A 26583-nucleotide genomic window follows, 5' to 3' on the forward strand; every position below is an offset into this window, starting at 1 on the left:
GTGAAGTTAGAGCGCGCTAAAAGCGTTTCAAACTAGCCAGCCATTTCACTTCGGTCACACCAGCCTCATCTCGGGAGTTGATAGGTTTGAAGTCATAAACAGCGCAATGCCTGACGCACAACGAAGAGCTGCTGGCAAAACGCACGAAAGTGCTGTTTGAATGAATGTTTACGCGCCTGCTTCTGCCTTCCACCGCTCAGTCAGATACTTGTATGCTCAGTCATATATGCAACACAGGACACGCTAGATATGCAACACAGGACACGCTAGATAATATCTAGTAATATCATCAACCATGTGTAGTTAACTAGTGATTATGATTGATTGTTTTTTATAAGATAAGTTTAATGCTAGCTAGCAACTTACCTTGGCTTACTGCATTCGCGTAACAGGTCTCCTTGTGGGGTGCAACGAGAGAGAGGCAGGTCGTTATTGCGTTGGACTAGTTAACTAAGGTTGCAAGATTGGATCCCCCGAGCTGACAATGTGAAAATCTGTCTTTCTGCCCCGGAACGAGGCAGTTAACCCACGGTTCCTAGGCCGTCATTGAAAATAAGAATGTGTTCTTAAGTGACTTGCCTAGTTATATAAAGGTGTAAAAAAATAAAATAACAAATCGGCAAATCGGCGCCCAAAATTACCGATATCCGATTGTTGGTCCTAAAAGTCTTTTGGTCCTAGGAGGGCGGGGGTTCTGCTCAGTCTTTTGGTCCTAGGAGGGCCGGGGTTAATCCTAGGAGGCCATTCCGATTAATCGGTCGACCTCTAGTTCAGTATGTTGGTCCTAGGAGGACCGGGGTTCTGCTCAGTCTTTTGGTCCTAGGAGGGCCGGGGTTCTGCTCAGTCTTTTGGTCCTAGGAGGGCCGGGGTTCTGCTCAGTATGTTGGTCCTAGGAGGACCGGGGTTCTGTTCAGTATGTTGGTCCTAGGAGGACCGGGGTTCTGTTCAGTATGTTGGTCCTAGGAGGACCGGGGTTCTGCTCAGTATGTTGGTCCTAGGAGGACTGTGGTTCAGTGTTGGTCCTAGGAGGACCGGGGTTCTGTTCAGTATGTTGGTCCTAGGAGGACCGGGGTTCTGCTCAGTCTTTTGGTCCTAGGAGGACTGTGGTTCAGTGTTGGTCCTAGGAGGACTGGGGTTCTGTGGACTGGCATGTGTGTCACTGTGAGGGTCACCCACTGCAGTGGTAAGCGGGCTGGACTGGATCCCCTCTGTCATTGTCTGTCTCTTTTCCTCTAGCCATCGCACAGCTACTGCTTGCTCTGCCACATTGCTACACTCTCCATGGAATGTTAGTCTGGAAAACTTAACCCGAAACAGTGACTAGGATCTGGTTTCAATGATGGACTCTTTTGGCAACTTCGATAAAATGCCATTTGGGGTGGGTCCTCTTCAGACAACTCTCCCAACAAATCACAAGTCGGACATGCCAGAACGTTACGATTCAAGTTTACAGACAAAACCGTTGCAGTGGTTTTAGTGAAGGGAGTTGATGCAAACTTGCCGCTTGTGAAACGCACTCATTAAAAAGAACCTCTGTGAGCTCCATCTCGCGAGCTACTAGTTAGTGTTTTAGTCAAGCGGATAAAGTAGTGACATAGACAGTGACAGTTTCTTTATGACATAAGAGTATCATTGAAACCAGAGCCTAGTCTCACTGTTGCTTGTTGAGGTGGTTGGACATGTAGACTTTGATTGATGTAGCATGTTTGTGTGTCTGTTGGTGTGAGCACAGCTAGAACTGGCAGGGCATCGATCGACAGGCTGCCGTCGCACTAATCATGCAGGTCTGGCAGATACGCGCACACAAGGTACTCAAACATGCTCCTCTCACGCATACACACACACACACACACACACGTATCACATGCACACACACCTAGACACTGTGCAGCTGTGCAGCGCTGACCCTGGATAAATAAGCAGCCATACAGGCCTGTTGCTACAGTAATAGTGTTCCAGCCTATAGACCTAGGACCTTGCTTCTTCCCAGGCATAGTATTCCCTTCCTGCTCGTCTTTATTCTGTCCCCCCGGGGGGGTCGTGTGTGTGTGTGCCCCTGCTGTGACACTCCAGAGGGAATGGAGGCCCACCCGTGCCGTTAATCAGCCGTCCCGGAATCGTTAGTGCCGCCACACACCGTCACTGGATGAATGAACTGGGGCCTGTCATCGCCACTCATATCCCACAGCGGAGATGGATGTGCGCAGAGGGGGGGCCACTGCTGCCTGCCCGCCCAGCCGCCCACATCACACCTTCAGCTGGGATGGATTCTCACAACATAGGCCTATACCCATGAGCCCTGGAGAAGGATGTGTTCATGTGACGTAGTGCTTAGTCGTCATTCAGAAAGACAAAGAAAAAACATACAAAAAAACAACAACGATGCTTTTGTATTCTGCATTTTTTTGTGCTGTGGGTTGGTGTGAGGTTATGTGGCTGCCAGACCATCTGTTGAGTCTCTTGCCTGCTCAAATATCTGGCACTCGTTCGCAGGACAATCTGGTCTGTTTGTTCCTCACCACACTGAAGTGCCAGGGATTTCTTTAGTGAACCCAGCAGGAGACCGCTTGGTCCAGTCTGGAGCTTCACAAACACTTTTTTTAGGTGTTTTATGCTTCAGTAAGGGCTGTCTGGGTCTGGCTTATGCTTTAGACAGGACTGTAGGTTATGGCTGTCTGTTATGCTTCAGTCAAAACTATGGTTAGGGCTGTCAGTCAAAACTGTCTGGGTTATGCTTCAGTCAGGGCTGTAGGTTAGGGCTGTCTGGGTTATGCTTCAGTCAGGACTGTCAGGGCTGTCAGGGGACTGTAGGTTAGGGCTGTCTGGGTTATGCTTCAGTCAGGACTGTAGGTTAGGGCTGTTTGGGTTATGCTTCAGTCAGGACTGTAGGTTAGGGCTGTTTGGGTTATGCTTCAGTCAGGACTGTAGGTTAGGGCTGTCTGGGTTATGCTTCAGTCAAGACTAGGTTTGCTTCAGTCAAGACCAGACAGCCCTAACCTAGTCTTGACTGAAGCATAACCAGACAGCCCTAACCCAGTCTGGGTTATGCTTCAGTCAAGACTGTAGGTTAGGGCTGTCTGGGTTATGCTTCAGTCAAGACTGTAGGTTAGGGCTGTCTGGGTTATGCTTCAGTCAAGACTGTAGGTTAGGGCTGTCTGGGTTATGCTTCAGTCAAGACTAGGTTAGGGCTGTCTGGGTTATGCTTCAGTCAAGACTGTAGGTTAGGGCTGTCTGGGTTATGCTTCAGTCAAGACTGTAGGTTAGGGCTGTCTGGCTTATGCTTTAGACAGGACTGTAGGTTATGGCTGTCTGGGTTAGTCTTAGGAAGCCCCTTGCAGAGTATAGAGTTTTAGGGTGTTGTCTGTTTACCTCAGGACTGTATTGTAAGGACTGTCTGGGACTGTCTGGTACATAGGAATGACTGGGAGTACTGTACATAGGAATGACTGGGAGTACTGTACATAGGAATGACTGGGAGTACTGTACATAGGAATGACTGGGAGTACTGTACATAGGAATGACTGGGAGTACTGTACATAGGAATGACTGGGAGTACTGTACATAGGAATGACTGGGAGTTTTATATAGGGGGGTTGACCACCTGTAACTGACATTTCCTGCAGTGTAGAACAGAAAGTCACCTAGTATGAAAAATAAACATTTTACAAGGTGGCGCAGCGACCATTTTACAGTCTTTAGGGAGAACCCTGGTGATTTCACGTTTCAGATTCTGGTTTGTTTGCTCCAGTCTGTGCTCAAGAGTCAGGCGTTCTGCCAGGACAGGCCTTGGCTGTGGAGAAGGGGAGGGGACGCCCAGCTAAGACCACACAGTCACTGGGTAGACTCTGTTGTCTGCTCCAGGATTTGCCCTGGGACCACCACGATCTCCACCAGCATAGTTACCTCAGCCAGGAAGGCCTACGGCTCCTAGCCAAGACACAATGGAACCTGTGACTCACTGGGGGTGGTAGGGAATGAAAGCATTTCCTTGCGATCAGCCTCTCATGCTACTTTATATTGGACGCCTGGAGACACACGGCTGAAGACACTTGTGTTCAGGATCAGATGTGGATACAGTCAGCGGTGAAATAAGCCTGGTTAATCCACAGTAGAGGAGTTGTTCAGGAAGGAACGAGTTACAGAAAAGAGTGGTTAGTGAGTGAACAGCCTTTCCTGGACATGCTGCTTCTACCACTGTAATTTCAGACAGGACTGGAGATGTTTCTGTGTTCGTCTGAGTCAGATCTGGAGACGTGGCCAACAGTGGAAAACAGAACAGGGGAGAGAGCAGACCAGGCAGCTGCAGCAGTGTACTACTCTGCCAAAGGGAATATGGAATGAGAGAGAGCTCTCCTCTGGTGCCCATAAAGAAACAGGCCTCCTCTCATGCCTTTGTTATGTGTTCTAGCAACAGAAAATAACCCACTTGCATATGCACTTTGAAGGATGGGGGATTGAAGGGATGTGGGTGTATTATCGCTATGGCCAAATTGCAGTTTTTGTGTGTGTGTGTGTGTGTGTGATGGAGGTGGTGTGAGGGTTATGGGGAAGACTGGTGGCAGAGGGAGGCTAATGAATAGCACCCTACCACACCCTTTGGCAGCTCCCCCTGCTCTGCAGTCTCTGTCTGCTCTGCAGTCTCTGTCTGCTCTGCTGTCTCTGTCTGCTCTGCTGTCTCTGTCTGCTCTGCTGTCTCTGTCTGCTCTGCTGTCTCTGTCTGCTCTGCTGTCTCTGTCTGCTCTGCTGTCTCTGTCTGCTCTGCTGTCTCTGTCTGCTCTGCTGTCTCTGTCTGCTCTGCTGTCTCTGTCTGTTCTGCTGTCTCTGTCTGTTCTGCTGTCTGTCACTGTCTGGTCTGCTTTAAATAATGCAAAAACAATGTGTTGGAGAAGAAAGTAAAAGTGCAATATGTGCTATGTAAGAAAGCTAACGTTTCAGTTCCTTGCTCAGAACATGAGAACATATGAAAGCTGGTGGTTCCTTTTAACATGAGTCTTCAATATTCCCAGGTAAGGAGTTTTAGGTTGTAGTTATTATAGAAATTATGACTTTCAATCTATACCATTTGTATTTCATATACCTTTGACTATTGGATGTTCTTATAGGCACTTTAGTGTTGCCAGTGTAACAGTATAGCTTCCGTCCCTCTCCTCGCTCCTCCCTGGGTTCGAACCAGCAACACATCAACAACCGCCACCCTCGACCCTCAAAGCAGCGTTACTCATGCAGGGCAAGGGGAACAACTACTAGAAGGCTCAGAGCGAGTGACGTTTGAAACGCTATTAGCGCGCACCCCGCCAACTAGCTAGCCATTTCACATCGGTTACACCAGCCTAATCTCGGGAGTTGATAGGCTTGAAGTCATAAACAGCTCAATGCTTGAAGCATTGCGAAGAGCTGCTGGCAAAACCCACAAAAGTGCTGTTTGAATGAATGCTTCCGAGCCTGCTGGTGCCTACCATCGCTCAGTCAGACTGCTCTATCAAATCATAGACTTAATTATAACATAATAACACACAGAAATACAAGCCTTAGTTTCCGGATTCCGTTTCTAGGCCATCATTGAAAATAAGAATTGCGTACTTTAACTGACTTGCCTAGTTAAATAAAGGTGTACAAAATAAATAAATAAATTGGCCAAATTGGTGTCCAAAAATACAGATAAACTTGAAATCAGCCCTATTCCGATTAATCGGTCGACCTCTAGTCTGTCTGGCTCTGCAGTCACTGTCTGGCTCTGCAGTCACTGTCTGGCTCTGCAGTCACTGTCTGGCTCTGCAGTCACTGTCTGGCTCTGCAGTCACTGTCTGGCTCTGCAGTCACTGTCTGGCTCTGCAGTCAGTCACTGTCTGGCTCTGCAGTCACTGTCTGGCTCTCTGCAGTCTCTGTCTGGCTCTCTGCAGTCTCTGTCTGGCTCTCTGCAGTCTCTGTCTGGCTCTCTGCAGTCTCTGTCTGGCTCTCTGCAGTCGCTGTCTGGCTCTCTGCAGTCGCTGTCTGGCTCTCTGCAGTCGCTGTCTGGCTCTCTGCAGTCGCTGTCTGGCTCTCTGCAGTCTGGCTCTCTGCAGTCTGGCTCTCTGCAGTCGCTGTCTGGCTCTCTGCAGTCGCTGTCTGGCTCTCTGCAGTCGCTGTCTGGCTCTCTGCAGTCGCTGTCTGGCTCTCTGCAGTCGCTGTCTGGCTCTGCAGTCGCTGTCTGGCTCTCTGCAGTCTCTGTCTGGCTCTCTGCAGTCTCTGTCTGGCTCTCTGCAGTCTCTGTCTGGCTCTCTGCAGTCTCTGTCTGGCTCTCTGCAGTCTCTGTCTGGCTCTCTGCAGTCTCTGTCTGGCTCTCTGCAGTCGCTGTCTGGCTCTCTGCAGTCGCTGTCTGGCTCTCTGCAGTCGCTGTCTGGCTCTGCAGTCGCTGTCTGGCTCTCTGCAGTCGCTGTCTGGCTCTGCAGTCGCTGTCTGGCTCTGCAGTCGCTGTCTGGCTCTGCAGTCGCTGTCTGGCTCTCTGCCGTCGCTGTCTGGCTCTCTGCAGTCGCTGTCTGGCTCTCTGCAGTCTCTGTCTGGCTCTCTGCAGTCTCTGTCTGGCTCTCTGCAGTCTCTGTCTGGCTCTCTGCAGTCTCTGTCTGGCTCTCTGCAGTCTCTGTCTGGCTCTCTGCAGTCTCTGTCTGGCTCTCTGCAGTCGCTGTCTGGCTCTCTGCAGTCGCTGTCTGGCTCTCTGCCGTCGCTGTCTGGCTCTCTGTCTGGCTCTCTGCCGTCTCTGTCTCTGCCGTCTCTGTCTGGCTCTCTGCCGTCTCTGTCTGGCTCTCTGCCGTCTCTCTCTGCCGTCTCTGCCGTCTCTCTCTGCCGTCTCTGCCGTCTCTCTCTGCCGTCTCTCTCTGCCGTCTGCCGTCTCTGTCCTGCTCTGCACAGCTCATCAACAGACTCCACGCAGCCAGTCAAGGCCAAAAATAGTAGCACCCCGCCTTGACGTCTGTGCCTCTTCTCCTCCCTGAGACACACACACACACACACAGAGTGCAATTAAAGTCTCTCCACAGCATGGCAGACACACTGTTTACTCCCTCTACAGGGTGGTCATGCCCCCAAACACCACCACTTCAGAAATGGCTGTACTGGCAGTATTACAATAGTCTCACCCAGGACTAGCATAAAGTAGGGTCTGCTAGAAGACAGAGCGCTCTATACTATGCTTCTTAAGACGTTTATAAAGCAGGAGCATACATTTCTCCCACACTTTGTTTAGGCTGATCACTGCTTTTCCCTCTTTTCCTCTTTTCCTCTCCCCCCTTCACTGCAGTCTGTTTCCTCCCTCCTCAGTCTCTGTTTCCTCCCTCCTCAGTCTCTGTTTCCTCCCTCCTCAGTCTCTGTTTCCTCCCTCCTCAGTCTCTGTTTCCTCCCTCCTCAGTCTCTGTTTCCTCCCTCCTCAGTCTCTGTTTCCTCCCTCCTCAGTCTCTGTTTCCTCCCTCCTCAGTCTCTGTTTCCTCCCTCCTCGGCCTCGCCCTGTTTTACTCTGTGTATAGTGGTGTAGGATGGCGTCTTTGAAGTAAACCCACAGAACTGAACCATCACGTGAGATGGGCAACACACACACACACACACACACCCTCCCTCATGCAATATGCACGATGTAGATATGCATGATGTAGATATGCATGCTGTTGACAAGAGACAGGTACAGCACATTGAGATTCTCTTTTTCAATATATTGCCATGCTAGAATTGTAATCCTGAGAAGTGTGCTGCAGAGAGTAAATGTCTGAGGAGAATGTAGAATGGCCATGCGTCTACACGAGGAACTACGAGGCACCCGTCCACAGTTAAAGTCATTAGAAGGCTGGGGGAAGGAAGGTAAATGATGGTGCAGATGTGGCTAAGCAAGCAGAAGTTTTTATTGATCGTCTCGACCTCTTCGTGCAGCAGTGGCACACTATTAGTTTGTTCCTGCCATCCATCCCTTCTGTCATAGCGTACCGGGCTACGGACAGATGTCTGGATAAGCCAGGCTGTTCAGTCAGTCGTTCAGGCCACTGATGGGTTGGGCTGTGGTGCTCTCTCTTCTGCAGGTGCTCTGGCAGGGACGGAGCTGTGACTATGAAGCACCATAATGGTTAGGGGATAGATTTTCTGATGCCAGGTGCTCTGCCCCCCTCGCTCGCCCTTTTTCCCCCTCCGGGCCCACTCTAGGTCTCATCTTTTAGGCTCTGTGCCAGCTCTGTGTGTAAGAGACTGTCGAATCCCTCTGTGTAAGAGACTGTCGAATCCCTCTGTGTGTAAGAGACTGTCAAATCCCTCTGTGTGTAAGAGACTGTATGTGTGCATCACCTCACCCCTGTGTGTTGTTTGCTTCACTTTGTATGAGGACCCCCCCCCAGTTCATCCTGTGTAAGGTGCCCTGCCCTGCCGCCAGTGCCCTGGCATTGAGACAGACCATGCTGGAGGCTCTTCACAGGTATTGTAGTACCAGTGTTAGGGTTCATTAACCTCTCGTCCACACTCCTATCCTCATCCTCCCTACAGTGTCAGGGTTCATTAACCTCTCGTCCACACTCCTATCCTCATCCTCCCTACAGTGTTAGGGTTCATTAACCTCTCGTCCACACTCCTATCCTCCCTACAGTATTAGGGTTCATTAATCTGTCGTCCCCACTCCTATCCTCCCTACAGTGTTAAGGTTCATTAACCTCTCGTCCACACTCCTATCATCAAATCAAATTTATTCATATAGCCCTTCGTACATCAGCTGATATCTCAAAGTGCTGTACAACAACCCAGCCTAAAACCCCAAACAGCAAGCAATGCTGGTGTAGAAGCACGGTGGCTAGGAAGAAGCCTGGTTCCTCTCTAGGTTATGTGGGGTGGCCAGTCCTCTTCTGGCTGTGCCGGGTGGAGATTATAACAGAACATGGCCAAGATGTTCAAATGTTCATAAATGACCAGCATGGTCGAACAATAATAAGGCAGAACAGTTGAAACTGGAGCAGCAGCACGGCCAGGTGGACTGGGGACAGCAAGGAGTCATCATGTCAGGTAGTCCTGGGGCATGGTCCTAGGGCTCAGGTCCTCAGAGAGAGAGAAAGAGAGAATTAGAGAAAGCACACTTAAATTCACACAGGACACCGAATAGGACAGGAGAAGTACTCCAGATATAACAAACTGACCCTAGCCCCCCGACACAAACTACTGCAGTATAAATACTGGAGGCTGAGACAGGAGGGGTCAGGAGACACTGTGGCCCCATCCGAGGACACCCCCAGACAGGGCCAAACAGGAAGGATATAACCCCACCCACTTTGCCAAAGCACAGCCCCCACACCACTAGAGGGAGATCTTCAACCACCAACTTACCATCCTGAGACAAGGCTGAGTATAGCCCACAAAGATTTCCGCCATGGCACAACCCAAGGGGGGGCGCCAACCCAGACAGGATGACCACATCAGTGAATCAACCCACTCAGGTGACGCACCCCTTCCAGGGATGGCATGAGAGAGCCCCAGTAAGCCAGTGACTCAGCCCCTGTAATAGGGTTAGAGGCAGAGAATCCCAGTGGAAAGAGGGGAACCGGCCAGGCAGAGACAGCAAGGGCGGTTTGTTGCTCCAGAGCCTTTCCGTTCACCTTCCCACTCCTGGGCCAGACTACACTCAATCAAATGACCCACTGAAGAGATGAGTCTTCAGTAAAGACTGAAGTATCCTCCCTACAATGTTAGGGTTCATTAACCTGTCGTCCCCACTCCTATCCTCCCTACAATGTTAGGGTTCATTAACCTGTCGTCCCCACTCCTATCCTCCCTACAGTGTTAGGGATTGGGTTAATGACCAGGCATCTATTGTATGTCTCTGTCTGGCTCTCATCTATTGTATATCTACTATATGTCCTCAACATGGGTTCAGTCTGTGTTAATGAGCCTCCCCTCCACTGTGCTCAGTTCTGTTCTCCCAGTCTCAAAGCATTAGAAAATGTTGTCCTTATTCTCTTACTGTAAGACCCAGTTGACCTTTGGTCCCAGTCCTGACTCCCTTCCCCTGCGTTGTCCATATTGACTACTCCGGTTAAGCCTAGTGCATACTGGCCCAGAGGCAATAGCAGAGGGGATGTTTTCCCCTACATTACTCCTTGCTCCCCCTGGACCCCTCACTCTCTCCCCAGCTACGTTCATCTGTGAGAGGGGGGTTCTGTACAGTCGTGGCCAGTTTTGAGAATGACACAACTATTAATTTTCAAAGTCTGCTGCCTCAGTTTGTATGATGGCAATTTGCATATACTCCAGAATGTTATGAAGAGTGATCAGATGAATTGCAATTAGTTGCAAAGTCCCTCTGCCATGCAAATGAACCGAATCCCCCCAAAACATTTCCACTGCATTTCAGCCCTGCCACAAAAGGACCAGCTGACATCATGTCAGTGATTCTCTCGTTAACACAGGTGTGAGTGTTGACGAGGACAAGGCTGGAGATCACTCTGTCATGCTGATTGAGTTCGAATAACAGACTGGAAGCTTCAAAAGGAGGGTGGGGCTTGGAATCATTATTCTTCCTCTGTCAATCATGGTTACTTGCAAGGAAACACGTGCCGTCATCATTGCTTTGCACAAAAAAGTGCTTCACAGGCAAGGATATTGCTGCCAGTAAGATGGAACCTAAATCAACCATTTATCGGATCATCAAGAACTTCAAGGAGAGCGGTTCAATTGTTGTGAAGAAGGCTTCAGGGCCCCCAAGAAAGTCCAGCAAGCGCCAGGACCGTCTCCTAAAGTTGATTCAGCTGCGGGATCAGGGCACCACCAGTACAGAGCTTGCTCAGGAATGGCAACAGGCAGGTGTGAGTGCATCTGCACGCACAGTGAGGCGAAGACTTTTGGAGGATGGCCTGGTGTCAAGAAGTGCAGCAAAGAAGCCACTTCTCTCCAGGAAAATCATCAGGGACAGACTGATATTCTGCCAAATGTACAGGGATTGGACTGCTGAGGACTGGAGTAAAGTTATTTTCTCTGATGAATCCACTTTCCGATTGTTTGGGGCATCCGTGAAAAAGCTTGTCCGGAGAAGAGGTGAGCGCGCTACCATCAGTCCTGTGTCATGTCAACAGTAAAGCATCCTGAGGCCATTCATGTGTGGGGTTGCTTCTCAGCCAAGGGAGTGGGCTCACTCACAATTTTGCCTCAGAACGCAGCTATAAATAAAGAATGGTACCAACACATCCTCCAAGAGCAACTTCTCCCAACCATCCAGGAACAATTTGGTGACGAACGATGCCTTTTCCAGCATGATGGAACACCTTGCCATAAGGTAAAAGTGATAACTAAGTGGCTCGGAACAACACATCAATATTTTGGGTCCATGGCCAGGAAACTCCCCAGACCTTAATCCCATTGAGAACTTGTGGTAAATCCTCAAGAGGTGGGTGGACAAACAAAATCCCACAAATTCTGACAAATTCCAAGCATTGATTATGCAAGAATGGGCTGCCATCAGTCAGGATGTGGCTCAGAAGTTAATTGACAGCATGCCAGGGCGGATTGCAAAGGTCTTGAATAAGAAGGGTCAACACTGCAAATATTGGCTATCTGCATCAACTTCATGTCAATTAAAGTCTTTGACACTTATGAAATGCTTGTAATTATGCACTGCTCAAAAAAATAAAGGGAACACTTAAATAACACAATGTAACTCCAAGTCAATCACACTTCTGTTAAATCAAACTGTCCACTTAGGAAGCAACACTGATTGACAATAAATTTCACATGCTGTTGTGCAAATGGAATAGACAACAGAAGGAAATTATAGGCAATTAGCAAGACACCCCCAATAAAGGAGTGGTTCTGCAGGTGGCAACCACAGACCACTTTTCAGTTCCTATGCTTCCTGGCTGATGTTTTGGTCACTTTTGAATGCTGGCGGTGCTTTCACTCTAGTGGTAGCATGAGACGGAGTCTACAACCCACACAAGTGGCTCAGGTAGCGCAGCTCATCCAGGATGGCACATCAATGCGAGCTGTGGCAAAAAGGTTTGCTGTGTCTGTCAGCGTAGTGTCCAGAGCATGGAGGCACTACCAGGAGACAGGCAGTACATCAGGAGATGAGGAGGCCGTAGGAGGGCAACAACCCAGCAGCAGGACCGCTACCTCCGCCTTTGTGCAAGGAGGAGCAGGAGGAGCGCTGCCAGAGCCCTGCAAAATGACCTCCAGCAGGCCACAAATGTGCATGTGTCTGTGTAAACGGTCAGAAACAGACTTCGTGAGGGAGGTATGAGGGCCCGACGTCCACAGGTGGGGGTTTTGCTTACAGCCCAACACTGTGCAGGACGTTTTTAATTTGCCAAGGAACACCAAGATTGGCAAATTCGCCACTGGCGCCCTGTACTCTTCACAGATGAAAGCAGGTTCACACTGAGCACATGTGACAGACGTGACGTCTGGAGACGCCGTGGTGAATGTTCTGCTGCCTGCAACATCCTCCAGCATGACCGGTTTGGCGGTGGGTCAGTCATGGTGTGGGGTGGCATTTCTTTGGGGGGGCCGCACAGCCCTCCATGTGCTCGCCAGAGGTAGCCTGACTGCCATTAGGTACCGAGATGAGATCCTCAGACCCCTTGTGAGACCATATGCTGGTGCGGTTGGACCTGGGTTCCTCCTAATGCAAGACAATGCTAGACCTCATGTGGCTGGAGTGTGTCAGCAGTTCCTGCAAGAGGAAGGCATTGGTGCTATGGACTGGCCCGCCCGTTCCCCAGACCTGAATCCAATTGAGCACATCTGGGACATCATGTCTCGCTCCATCCACCGATGCCACGTTGCACCACAGACTGTCCAGGAGTTGGCGGATGCTTTAGTCCAGGTCTGGGAGGAGATCCCTCAGGAGACCATCCGCCACCTCATCAGGAGCATGCCCAGGTGTTGTAGGGAGGTCATACAGGCACGTGGAGGCCACACACACTACTGAGCCTCATTTTGACTTGTTTTAAGGACATTACATCAAAGTTGGATCAGCCTGTAGTGTGGTTTTCCACTTTAATTTTGAGTGTGACTCCAATTCCAGACCTCCATGGGTTGATACATTTGATTTTCATTGATCATTTTTGTGTGATTTTGTTGTCAGCACATTCAACTATGTAAAGAAAAAAGTATTTAAGAATATTTCATTCATTCAGATCTAGGATGTGTTATTTTAGTGTTCCCTTTTGAGCAGTATTCCATAGTAACATCTGCTGCCTCAGTGTCTTTAGATATTTTTGTCAGACTTTGAACATGTATATTTGTGTCATTCTCAAAACTTTTGGCCACGACGTTACAGCTCCACACTCCTGCTCTGTGTGACCCAGGGCTTCCTGCAATCAATTTGGTCTATTCCAGAGAGGGAATGAATCTGTATTTGTCAAGATGGAGGATCTGAGTTGCTGGTTATACGCACGCACAGGCCAATTTCCATACGGATTAGCTCTGCTCCTTGCAATGAGAGTGATTCTTAAAGAGCTGTCTGGTTGGAGTGATCCACAGGTCTGTCTGCATAATAGCAGCTAGCAGGCAACAACATGCCACTCTGACTGTACCACTTCAGTACAGTACTGACACTAGAGCTGCTGCCATAATGCTGTGTCATTCAACTCTGATGCAGATCTGGAGGGGAGGGATAAGGGATGAGATGGGGAGGGATGAGATGGGGAGGGGTAAGGGATGAGATGGGGAGGGGTAAGGGATGAGATGGGGAGGGATAAGGGATGAGATGGGGAGGGATAAGGGATGAGATGGGGAGGGATAAGGGATGAGATGGGGAGGGATAAGGGATGAGATGGGGAGGGATAAGGGATGAGATGGGGAGGGAGGGGTAAGGGATGAGATGGGGAAGGAGGGGTAAGGGATGAGATGGGTAAGGGATGAGATGGGGAGGGGTAAGGGATGAGGGGATGAGAGGGAGGGATGGGGAATGGGGACTATGACAGAGGAGGGAGGGATAAATGGGAAATTTGAGAGAGGGAGGGATGGGGAATGGAGGGAGGGAGATATGGATAAGGAATGGGAGGGAGGGAGGGGGAATGGGAGGGAGGGAGGGAGGGATGGATAAGGAATGGGAGGGAGGGAGGGATGGATAAGGAATGGGAGGGAGGGATGGATGGATAAGGAATGGGAGGGAGGGAGGGATGGATGGATGGATGAAGGAATGGGGGAGGGAGGGAGGATAAGGAATGGGAGGGAGGGAGGGATGGATAAGGAATGGGAGGGAGGAGGGAGGGAGGATAAGAATGGGAGGGAGGGAGGGAGGGAATGGGATGGATAGGGAATGGGGAATGGAAGGGATGGATGGGAGGGAGGGAGGGATGGATGGATAAGGAATGGGAGGGAGGGAGGGATGGATAGGGAATGGGAGGAAGGGATGGATGGGAGGGTTTAAATGAGAGGGAGGGAGGGATAGGACATGAGATAGAGGGAGTAATGAATAAGAAATATGAGAGGGATAGGGAATGGGAGGGATGGATAGGGAATGGGAGGGAGGGATGGATAGGGAATGCGAGGGAGGGATAGGAAATGAGAGAGGGAGGAATGAATAAGAAATATGAGAGGGATAGGGAATGGGAGGGAGGGATGGATAGGGAATGGGAGGGAGGGATGGATAGGGAATGGGAGGGAGGGATGGATAGGGAATGGGTGGGAGGGATGGATAGGGAATGGGATGGATGGATGGGAGGGTGGTTTAGGGAATGGGAGGGATGGATAGGGAATGCAAGGGAGGGATGGATGGGAGGGTGGTTTAGGGAATGGAAGAGAGGGATAGGAAATGAGAGAGAGGGAGGAATGAATAAAAAATATGAGAGGGATAGGGAATGGGAGGGAAGGATGGATAGGGAATGGGAGGGAGGGATGGATAGGGAATGAGAGAGAGGGAGGGATAGGGAATGAGAGGGAGGGAGGGAGGAATGAATAGGAATGAGATGAGAGGGAGAGAGAATGAGAGAGGGGGTGGGGAGAGAGAGAGGGATGGGGAGAGCGAGGGAGAGATTGTGATCAAGAGCTAGGGAATGAGATGGGGAGGGATATGGGGATGAGAGGGGGGAGGGATAGGGGATGAGAGGGGGAGGGAGCTAGATAAGGGACAGGGGATGACTAGAGAGAGATGGATATGGATGCTTGGAGAAAGGGGGATAGGGAATGGATTGAGAGAGGGAGTAGTTTGACAGAGTGTGATTTTCGGGCCCTGCCTGCAGTATCGCCACAGTCTCTGGTCTGTTCCTCCCTCCCATTCACAAATCAGGGAGTCTCACTCGATTGGTCAGGAGCTGATGAGTGTTTGGGGACTACATTATACTCAGACAGGAAGAGAGAGAACAGGAGGGAGAGAACAGCCCTAGGGCCTAGACCTCAGTCATTCACAACTCCCTCTCTCATGTCCTCAATCTATCCCTACTTCTTTATCCTTCTCCTTTTCTCTTCTTCCCTAGACCTCAGTCACTACTCTCTCTGTCTCTCTCTGTGTGTGTGAGTGAGAGAGTGTGTGAGAGAACAGGCCAGCTGTGTGGAAAGAATCACTTGTTTATATCTTCCCACTGTCTGTCAGGGGCTTGTGCTGCTCACTGGCCTACGTTACCTAGCAACTGCAGTAGCAGCCTCACAAACAGCGTTGTCTGTGTGTCTCGACTGTTTTGCTAGCAAGGCACATGCATCCCTCAGAGAGCTCTCTGCCTGCCAGGGTGGTGTCCTTTGTGCTGCTGGCTGCCTTGTGTGGCTCTCTGGGTAATGTCACAGTCAAAGGAGTGGATCTATTTTCCTTTTTGCCACACACACATGCATGCACTCTCACACACATACACAGACACAAAACAGAAACACCACACACACACCTCCTCCTCCTTGCCACACATGCTCCCAAATGTACCTACCTTACAGTTCCTTTTGTTTGCCCTCTGCTCCCCCGGCGGGCTCTACACCAGTCTACCTGTCAGTCTGTCAGTCCTTAGAGAGGCCCTCTGTGTGCCGTGTGCGCTGTCTGTTTCTTTGTGGTTGTGAAAGGGATTGGATGTCAGATGGGGCTGCTCTCTGTAGATGTGAAGAGTTATTTTTGTCTAGTCTGGTGGGTTTGTTGATGCCTGTGTGTTGAAATCAGTTCACATGCTGTGTTTGCTACAGTTATCTACAGGGTACTCTCTGGAGAGCTGCTCTGTCTTGGTTGATGCTGTTTGCCCACACTGATGTTTAGTGGTGGCTTGCATTCTATCTCCTCCCCTCTGCAGAAATTCAAAATGTCAACAATTAGGCCCAGTAGACTGCAACATTGCACTGCATGACATCTGGTCTGTGAGTCCTACCATCTCTCATGACATCTGGTCTGAGTCCTACCATCTCTCATGACATCTGGTCTGTGAGTCCTACCATCTCTCATGACATCTGGTCTGTGAGTCCTACCATCTCTCATGACATCTGGTCTGTGAGTCCTACCATCTCTCATGACATCTGGTCTGTGAGTTCTACCATCTCTCATGACATCTGGTCTGTGAGTTCTACCATCTCTCATGACATCTGGTCTGTGAGTTCTACCATCTCTCATGACATCTGGTCTGTGAGTTCTACCATCTCTCATGACATCTGGTCTGTGAGTCCTACCATCTCTCATGACATCTGGTCTGTGAGTCCTACCATCTCTCATGACATCTGGTTTGTGAGTTCTACCATCTCTCATGACATCTGGTCTGTGAGTTCTACCATCTCTCATGACATCTGGTCTGTGAGTCCTACCATCTCTCATGGCATCTGGTCTGTGAGTCCTACCATCTCTCATGGCATCTGGTCTATGGGTCCTACCATCTGTCATAACATCTGGTCTGTGAGTCCTACCATCTCTCATGACATCTGGTCTGTCAGTTTTACCATCTCTCATGACATCTGGTCTGTCAGCCACATGGTCCCTATGTGGTTGGTGTTGTATTACAGTCTTATATTAAGCCTGGAATAGTCACATGCACCCCCCCTCATCCCCACCAGCTAGCCTGGTGATGAGGTTAGGCCCGGAATAGTCAGGTGCATCACCCTTCCTCCCCAAGCTAGCCTGGTGATGAGGTTAGGCCCGGAATAGTCTACACCTGAGCTGGACCATCAGTCAGTAAGGTCTAGATGGCTTGGCTTCCGTTTAGTGATGTCACACACATTTTTTTTTAAACACGCTACACGACTTCAGGATGCCCTCATCCCATATCAGTCACACACACCCCCCACCCCATCATGGAGAGACTTGTCCGCCCCCTCTCCACTCAGTTATTTAGCTAATGGTCTGCTTTGCGCTGTGTGGTGGCGTGCACTCATGAATCAAGGCTCCTTTACATGCCTGAGCAAGGCTGGCTGGCTGGAGGTATTTGTCTTCCCGTCGTTGGAAAGTGTGTAAGTCAGAGTTGTTTTCCTGGACTGGGTGAATTTCCTCCTCCCTAAGCAGAGGCCAATCCATCTCCATTGTGTGCAAGTCTAGTTTTAAGTCTCTTAGTAAGTGCAGTCATGTCACTTGACTGACTGCATCACAGACTGTAAATACAGTGCCTTGCGAAAGTATTTGGCCCCCTTGAACTTTGCGACCTTTTGCCACATTTCAGGCTTCAAACATAAAGATATAAAACTGTATTTTTTTGTGAAGAATCAACAAGTGGGACACAATCATGAAGTGGAACAACATTTATTGGATATTTCAAACTTTTTTAACAAAACAAAAACTGAAAAATTGGGCGTGCAAAATTATTCAGCCCCCTTAAGTTAATACTTTGTAGCGCCACCTTTTGCTGCGATTACAGCTGTAAGTCGCTTGGGGTATGTCTCTATCAGTTTTGCACATCGAGAGACTGAAATTTTTTCCCATTCCTCCTTGCAAAACAGCTCGAGCTCAGTGAGGTTGGATGGAGAGCATTTGTGAACAGCAGTTTTCAGTTCTTTCCACAGATTCTCGATTGGATTCAGGTCTGGACTTTGACTTGGCCATTCTAACACCTGGATATGTTTATTTTTGAACCATTCCATTGTAGATTTTGCTTTATGTTTTGGATCATTGTCTTGTTGGAAGACAAATCTCCGTCCCAGTCTCAGGTCTTTTGCAGACTCCATCAGGTTTTCTTCCAGAATGGTCCTGTATTTGGCTCCATCCATCTTCCCATCAATTTTAACCATCTTCCCTGTCCCTGCTGAAGAAAAGCAGGCCCAAACCATGATGCTGCCACCACCATGTTTGACAGTGGGGATGGTGTGTTCAGGGTGATGAGCTGTGTTGCTTTTACGCCAAACATAACGTTTTGCATTGTTGCCAAAAAGTTCAACTTTGGTTTCATCTGACTAGAGCACCTTCTTCCACATGTTTGGTGTGTCTCCCAGGTGGCTTGTGGCAAACAACACTTTTTATGGATATCTTTAAGAAATGGTTTTCTTCTTGCCACTCTTCCATAAAGGCCAGATTTGTGCAATATACGACTGATTGTTGTCCTATGGACAGAGTCTCCCACCTCAGCTGTAGATCTCTGCAGTTCATACAGAGTGATCATGGGCCTCTTGGCTGCATCTCTGATCAGTCTTCTCATTGTATGAGCTGAAAGTTTAGAGGGACGACCAGGTCTTGGTAGATTTGCAGTGGTCTGATACTCCTTCCATTTCAATATTATCGCTTGCACAGTGCTCCTTGGGATGTTTAAAGCTTGGGAAATCTTTTTGTATCCAAATCCGGCTTTAAACTTCTTCACAACAGTATCTCGGACCTGCCTGGTGTGTTCCTTGTTCTTCATGATGCTCTCTGCGCTTTTAACGGACCTCTGAGACTATCACAGTGCAGGTGCATTTATACGGAGACTTGATTACACACAGGTGGATTGTATTTATCATCATTAGTCATTTAGGTCAACATTGGATCATTCAGAGATCCTCACTGAACTTCTGGAGAGAGTTTGCTGCACTGAAAGTAAAGGGGCTGAATAATTTTGCACGCCCAATTTTTCAGTTTTTGATTTGTTAAAAAAGTTTGAAATATCCAATAAATGTCGTTCCACTTCATGATTGTGTCCCACTTGTTGTTGATTCTTCACAAAAAAATACAGTTTTATATCTTTATGTTTGAAGCCTGAAATGTGGCAAAAGGTCGCAAAGTTCAAGGGGGCCGAATACTTTCGCAAGGCACTGTATATGTTTAAAGTGGGCATGCTTGCTTTTTGGTAAATTAACTTTAAGAGTCTGGCTACTACTTTAATTCGTTTTATATCACTGTATAATGCTGAGTTGCTTTGTCTTTTGACTCTGTGCCAGTTTCACAATTGTTACTATGGGTTGATGTAACCAATTGAGTTTGGTACCACAGCTTCCCGTCTCACATGAAAACAAACTCCTGTCTAAAATACTCCCTCTCAACCAGGCTTGTCCTCTTTCTGTCCTGTCTCTCAGGTCAGAAGACCTGTCTCCACCTCCATGGCATCTTCCCCTACCTCTATGTGCCGTACGATGGCTATGGGCAGCAGGTGGAGAGCTACCTGCGTCAGGTGGCCTTCAGCATCGACAGGGCCCTCAACGTGTCCATGGGAAACCCCTCCTCCAACACGCAGCACGTCTTCAAGGTGGCACTGGTCTCCGGCATGTAAGTACCTGCTCCCTCTTTTAGACATCACCGTTCTTTAGTAGGGTCACTCACTACATAGCAGAGGCTTTTCTCGATTCCTCCCATCCTCTTTCCACATTGGAGGAGATGGCCCAATGTTCCTCCCCTAAGCCATTCTCCTCCCTATGGGTTTTGAGTGGGAGGCGAAGAGGGAAGACATGAGAAATCAAGAAAAGACTAATTGAGAAAGTGCCAGAGTTTAGTCTAGAGGCTGACAGCGTCAATGTTAGAAGGTGAATAGGTCAAGTCCATAATCGGGTATGGTGATGTTTTCCCAAGATATTTGTCTGACAGTGGTCACTCCCTCTCTCCACAGGCCTTTTTATGGATACCATGCCAAAGAGAAGACGTTTATGAAGATCTATCTGTACAATCCTCAGATGGTCAAAAGGTGAGGAGGGTGTTCTACTGGTTTTGCCTTAGCTGGTGCTTCTCACTGGTCTGTGTTTTGGTTTGACCTGTAATGGCCTGTCTTAGTATTGATCCTGTGTTTCTCTTGTTGGAGAGTGGTATTCTCTCTCTCTGACTGCTCATGACTGATGCTGACTATGCTGATATTGATTGCTAGGCTTATATAGTACAGACCACTTGGTGTGAGTGTGAGTGAGAGAGTCCTAAAAACGAGGTTCAAAGTTCAGTAGCACCCCTGAACCCACAGGTTCAGAGACATTAGGAGAGGGGGACTGAGAGAGAGAGAGAGAGAGAGGGGGACTTATGCTGAGGGAGACAAGCTGATTCTGAGGGTGCAGAGAGAGGGAGACAGGGACTGATTCTGAAGGTGGAGAGGGAGGGAGACAGGGACTGATTCTGAGGGTGGAGAGAGAGGGAGACAGGGACTGATTCTGAGGGTGGAGAGAGAGGAAGACAGGGACTGATTCTGAGGGTGGAGAGAGAGGGAGACAGGGACTGATTCTGAGGGTGGAGAGAGAGGGAGACAGGGACTGATTCTGAGGGTGGAGAGAGAGGGAGACAGGGACTGATTCTGAGGGTAGAGAGAGAGGGAGACAGGGACTGATTCTGAGGGTGGAGAGAGGGAGACAGGGACTGATTCTGAGGGTGGAGAGAGAGGGAGACTAACTGCCACACTGTCTGCTCCTCAGCCTGACTGAGTGTTCATGAGCCGATGTCTGGAGCCCCTGTCTCGTTTCAGATCAGTCACTCGGGGGTGAACTGTCACTGTGGCCTACGTTATTATTATTAATATAGGACAGACAAAGACTGGGGCTGGGGCTGATGACGTGGCAAATGTCAGCGTGGTAGGCACAGCTTGTCCCGTGAATTAATCCTAAAACTAGGGATTTGCTGATAACTGCGAAAACAAACATTCTGGACAATATAGAGAACCTTGAACTATTTATTGATCAGCATTTTGATATGCTCGAAAAACAATCCGATACATCGAAGTGAACAAGGGAAGACCTTTCCTCGAGCTCTGCGAGCGAAACTGAAGGGAAGCTGCCATTTTAAAATTCCAAATTTAACATTGGAGGGGAGTGTTTTTATAACTATGTCTCCAGAAGAGCATTGCTTACAAGCACGAGAGAGCAGTAAAAAAAACTGGATATATTGCCTGGGCAACTGGGGGAGGTTGAGGCCTTAAAAACAGGAATTGATTACAGTAATAAAATGATGGAAGATAGACGAGCGGAAAATAAGATATTGAAAACTACTGTGGACTCTATGGAGAGGCTACGGTATAATAATCAATCAATGAAAGCCGAATGACTTGATCTAAAGTGCAGAAGTGTGAAGAATAATATTGTTATAATGGGAATAAAGGAGAATGAAAATGGAAACTCGGTCAACAGAGGAAAAACTCCAGGTTTTTTATAAAACGTAATCTCAAGATACAATTGATTTTCAAAGGGCTCGCCGTTTCGGTGGCAGAGGGGAGGGAAAGCCCTGTCCGATAGTAGCTATGCTAATTTACTACAAATGAAGATTACCTTGCTACAACAGGGTAGGGAGGTGAAGAACACCCCGTTCTCTATTAATGAACAGTTTCCCCATGAAATAATGGAGAGACGACGTTCCCTGTGAGTTCATCTAGTGGTTGTGAGCAGAGAAGCAGAAAGTTCATCTAGTGGTTGTGAGCAGAGAAGCAGAAAGTTCATCTAGTGGTTGTGAGCAGAGAAGCAGAAAGTTCATCTAGTGGTTGTGAGCAGAGAAGCAGAAAGTTCATCTAGTGGTTGTGAGCAGAGAAGCAGAAAGTTCATCTAGTGGTTGTGAGCAGAGAAGCAGAAAGTTCATCTAGTGGTTGTGAGCAGAGAAGCAGAACGTTCATCTAGTGGTTGTGAGCAGAGAAGCAGAAAGTTCATCTAGTGGTTGTGAGCAGAGAAGCAGAAAGTTCATCTAGTGGTTGTGAGCAGAGAAGCAGAAAGTTCATCTAGTGGTTGTGAGCAGAGAAGCAGAAAGTTCATCTAGTGGTTGTGAGCAGAGAAGCAGAAAGTTCATCTCGTGGTTGTGAGCAGAGAAGTTCATCTAGTGGTTGTGAGCAGAGAAGAAAAGTTCATCTAGTGGTTGTGAAGAGAAGCAGAAAGTTCATCTAGTGGTTGTGAGCAGAGAAGCAGAACGTTCATCTAGTGGTTGTGAGCAGAGAAGCAGAACGTTCATCTAGTGGTTGTGAGCAGAGAAGCAGAAAGTTCATCTAGTGGTTGTGAGCAGAGAAGCAGAAAGTTCATCTAGTGGTTGTGAGCAGAGAAGCAGAAAGTTCATCTAGTGGTTGTGAGCAGAGAAGCAGAAAGTTCATCTAGTGGTTGTGAGCAGAGAAGCAGAAAGTTCATCTAGTGGTTGTGAGCAGAGAAGCAGAAAGTTCATCTAGTGGTTGTGAGCAGAGAAGCAGAAAGTTCATCTAGTGGTTGTGAGCAGAGAAGCAGAAAGTTCATCTAGTGGTTGTGAGCAGAGAAGCAGAAAGTTCATCTAGTGGTTGTGAGCAGAGAAGCAGAAAGTTCATCTAGTGGTTGTGAGCAGAGAAGCAGAAAGTTCATCTAGTGGTTGTGAGCAGAGAAGCAGAAAGTTCATCTAGTGGTTGTGAGCAGAGAAGCAGTGGTTCTACGGAAACAATCAACTGTTCAAGAACTTGAAGATTACAACGTGGCTGTGAGTGATCGCTACCTCCTGCGGAAGTAGTTCCGATACACATTTGCCCCCGCATCACACATTACAATTATGGATGTATTTGTATTATTATTTTAAAAAATGTATGCATGATTTACATTTTTTTTTAATGCAGTACAGAACCGTAGACTATGTGGACTTAAAATAAGGTTGGACTTTTGGGAATGCGAAACGGGTAAGATGGACTTATCCTTTTTTTATTTAGGCAATATCGAACTTTGGACGATATGGACTCAAAATCAGGTTTTGATTTAGGGGAAGGCGAAGATGGGTAAGGCTTTACATAAAAAATTTAAAAAATACCAACTTTATTTTTTCGATGGTATGGCCTAATTGTAGCGATGGGTGTATATTATGACTTAAAAGCGGTTAGATAGTGCGACCCTTTTTGGAGGATGTGAATCGGAACAAATAGAATTGAAGATAAAATGTAATAAATATGAACTGATCTAATGTAGGGCTGGGATAAAGCATTACAGAATTCAAAACCTGTCTAGGTTATCTACTGGAGTGAGCCTATACAATCCTAAAGTAATTGGTGTCATTGTCCTTTTACATTTAAAAAATACTTCTCAATATTAAAAATGTGAAGGACCTATTATTGTTCCAATACACACCGGAAAACAGATTGGGTATTGTCAACAGTGTTGTTGTCTCTATTGGTGTGCGGCTGACTGGGTAACACGGGGTTAAACTGATTAAAGTTAACGGTAGAGCCGTCACATTTAACTGGCTTATGGAAGCACTTCTCTAAGAGAGAAGGGTATTTCATATTTTTACATGAGCTATTTATGCTACCCTTATATTCTTGATTCTAATGATATAGGCCTCTATCCTCTACACATATATATATATATATCTAAAACAGCTGAGGTGATCGAGCAATGACCCTGGAATAAAAACAAAATGTGTGGATGGAGAGGGGGTTGGTTTTACAGGTTGACTCGCTTTGGCTTGTCAGTACTGCATGCCGTCTTTGCTGTCGTGCCATGGCTGTGTCAGGGTCGATTGTGAGTTTAACTTATGTGTCCCTTTATGGGTAGTGTGATGCTTAAGACACATCCTGACAGCCAGTAAAAATATGTTTCTTTTTCATTATTCCTTTTTGTTGGAATAAAACAGTATATACACTGCTCAAAAAAACAAAGGAACACTAAAATAACACATCCTAGATCTGAATGAATGAAATATTCTTATTAAATACTTTTTTCTTTACATAGTTGAATGTGCTGACAACAAAATCACACCAAATTTATCAATGGAAATCAAATTTATCAACCCATGGAGGTCTGGAATTGGAGTCACACTCAAAATTAAAGTGGAAAACCACACTACAGGCTGATCCAACTTTGATGTAATGTCCTTAAAACAAGTCAAAATGAGGCTCAGTAGTGTGTGTGGCCTCCACGTGCCTGTATGACCTCCCTACAACGCCTGGGCATGCTCCTGATGAGGTGGCGGATGGTCTCCTGAGGGACCTCCCAGACCTGGTCTAAAGCATCTGCCAACTCCTGGACAGTTTGTGGTGCAACGTGGCGTTGGTGGATGGAGCGAGACATGATGTCCCAGATGTGCTCAATTGGATTCAGGTCTGGGGAACGGACGGGCCAGTCCAAAGCATCAATGCCTTCCTCTTGCAGGAACTGCTGACACACTCCAGCCACATGAGGTCTAGCATTGTCTTGCATTAGGAGGAACCCAGGGCCAACCGCACCAGCATATGGTCTCACAAGGGGTCTGAGGATCTCATCTCGGTACCTAATGGCAGTCAGGCTACCTCTGGCGAGCACATGGAGGGCTGTGCGGCCCCCCAAAGAAATGCCACCCCACACCATGACTGACCCACCGCCAAACCGGTCATGCTGGAGGATGTTGCAGGCAGCAGAACGTTCTCCACGGCGTCTCCAGACTCTGTCACGTCTGTCACGTGCTCAGTGTGAACCTGCTTTCATCTGTGAAGAGCACAGGGCGCCAGTGGCGAATTTGCCAATCTTGGTGTTCTCTGGCAAATGCCAAACGTCCTGCACGGTGTTGGGCTGTAAGCACAACCCCCACCTGTGGACGTCGGGCCCTCATACCATCCTCATGGAGTCTGTTTCTGACCGTTTGAGCAGACACATGCACATTTGTGGCCTGCTGGAGGTCATTTTGCAGGGCTCTGGCAGTGCTCCTCCTTCTCCTCCTTGCACAAAGGCGGAGGTAGCGGTCTTGCTGCTGGGTTGTTGCCCTCCTACGGCCTCCTCCACGTCTCCTGATGTACTGGACTGTCTCCTGGTAGCGCCTCCATGCTCTGGACACTACACTGACAGACACAGCAAACCTTTTTGCCAGAGCTCGCATTGATGTGCCATCCTGGATGAGCTGCACTACCTGAGCCACTTGTGTGGGTTGTATACTCCGTCTCATGCTACCACTAGAGTGAAAGCACCACCAGCATTCAAAAGTGACCAAAACATCAGCCAGGAAGCATAGGAACTGATAAGTGGTCTGTGGTTACCACCTGCAGAACCTCTCCTTTATTGGGGGTGTCTTGCTAATTGCCTATAATTTCCACCTGTTGTCTATTCCATTTGCACAACAGCATGTGAAATTTATTGTCAATCAGTGTTGCTTCCTAAGTGGACAGTTTGATTTCACAGAAGTGTGATTGACTTGGAGTTACATTTAGTTGTTTAAGTGTTCCCTTCATTTTTTTGAGCAGTGTAATAATTACTACCCGAAACGTGTCTCTCTGCCGATAGGCAGTGTGCATGTAATGGACATAAAGAACTGGTCTTGCAATATTTATAGGTCTTTTTCTCTTAATTTTTCTTGTTTTTTCTCCCCAAACAATTGGATCCAATGAACTGAGCAGGCTGGGCTGACATGCTTATAGCCTTTGCTAGGGCTTTCCTAATATGAGCATGAATCTATAATATTGTGCTGTTATTATTTTTATTAATATTTTTATTAATAAAATCTATTATTATAGTTTATTTGTCTGACTGTTTTCCATGTTATTTGGTAGGTTCCCTCTCTTAAAAAGCACCCTCATTGATATGCAATAGACCTATGGGGCTTTGAATGTGTAAGTGAAGGGTGCCAGTAGTTAATTATTTTATCATGGGACTGCTCATATTTCCCTTGGCCGATGCCAATTGGCGGCCAAGGTTTTGCCTTTGTGCATCATGAGGGAGATGGTCTGATGGTCTTAGTGACAACAGACCTCCTAGATATGGGGGGAGGTTATAGTGGGTGGAATATTAGGAAAATTGGAGGTTTACACAATTGCATCTGCAGTATTCTTAACCGTGCAAATATTATGGTACAGCTATATGGACACTGAATCATCATAGTGGTTTTTGATGGTAAGTTTACATACACTGGTTGTGGAAAGTATAATTGATCAATCATTATGGTAAGTGGGGAACTAAGTAAAGCCAGTTACAATTGTAATGGCTTAGCAGATTGTTAAAAAAAGATATACATTTTTACCTGGCTAAAATAGAAAGAAAATAGAAAGAATATAATATAATCTATTGTTTACATGAAACTCACTACAAATATAGACGAGGTTGGGTAGAAAAGGGACAGAGGGAGAAATATATTTTTGTCATGGGCAAAGAAACTCAAAAGGGGTGATTATATTAATGAACAACAATTTTGATCCGACTGTCCAAACTGATCCTCAAGGAAGATGAATCCTTTTAAATATATTATTGGACCAAAAACAGATTTGACTAATTCATCTATATGGGCCAAATAATGATGAGCCACACTTCTTCTAAAGTATATATAGTCATCTATTGAGCTCACTAGCAATTAACTGATCTATTATTATGGTGGGAGATTATAATACGGTTTTTAAACACCGTAAAGGAAATCACACTACAAACTAGCACCCTCATGCACTT

General features: G+C 47.6%; 1 protein-coding gene across 2 annotated transcripts in view; it reads left to right on the forward strand.

Annotated features, from left to right (window-relative positions):
• The window catches only part of LOC112250062 (DNA polymerase zeta catalytic subunit), a 108279-nt gene that overhangs the window by 14812 nt on the left and 66884 nt on the right, over positions 1 to 26583 (forward strand). For both annotated transcript variants that reach the window (XR_006083380.1, XM_024419904.2), the window contains exons 2-3: positions 19363 to 19552; positions 19890 to 19964. Coding sequence is in view for 1 of the 2 variants with exons in the window: in XM_024419904.2 (XP_024275672.2) it covers positions 19363 to 19552; positions 19890 to 19964 (265 nt within the window). In the remaining variant the exon portion in view is untranslated. The remainder of the gene's footprint in view (positions 1 to 19362; positions 19553 to 19889; positions 19965 to 26583) is intronic.

The sequence above is a fragment of the Oncorhynchus tshawytscha genome, linkage group LG05 (genome assembly GCF_018296145.1).
Source record: "Oncorhynchus tshawytscha isolate Ot180627B linkage group LG05, Otsh_v2.0, whole genome shotgun sequence".
Taxonomy (NCBI): Eukaryota; Metazoa; Chordata; class Actinopteri; order Salmoniformes; family Salmonidae; genus Oncorhynchus; species Oncorhynchus tshawytscha.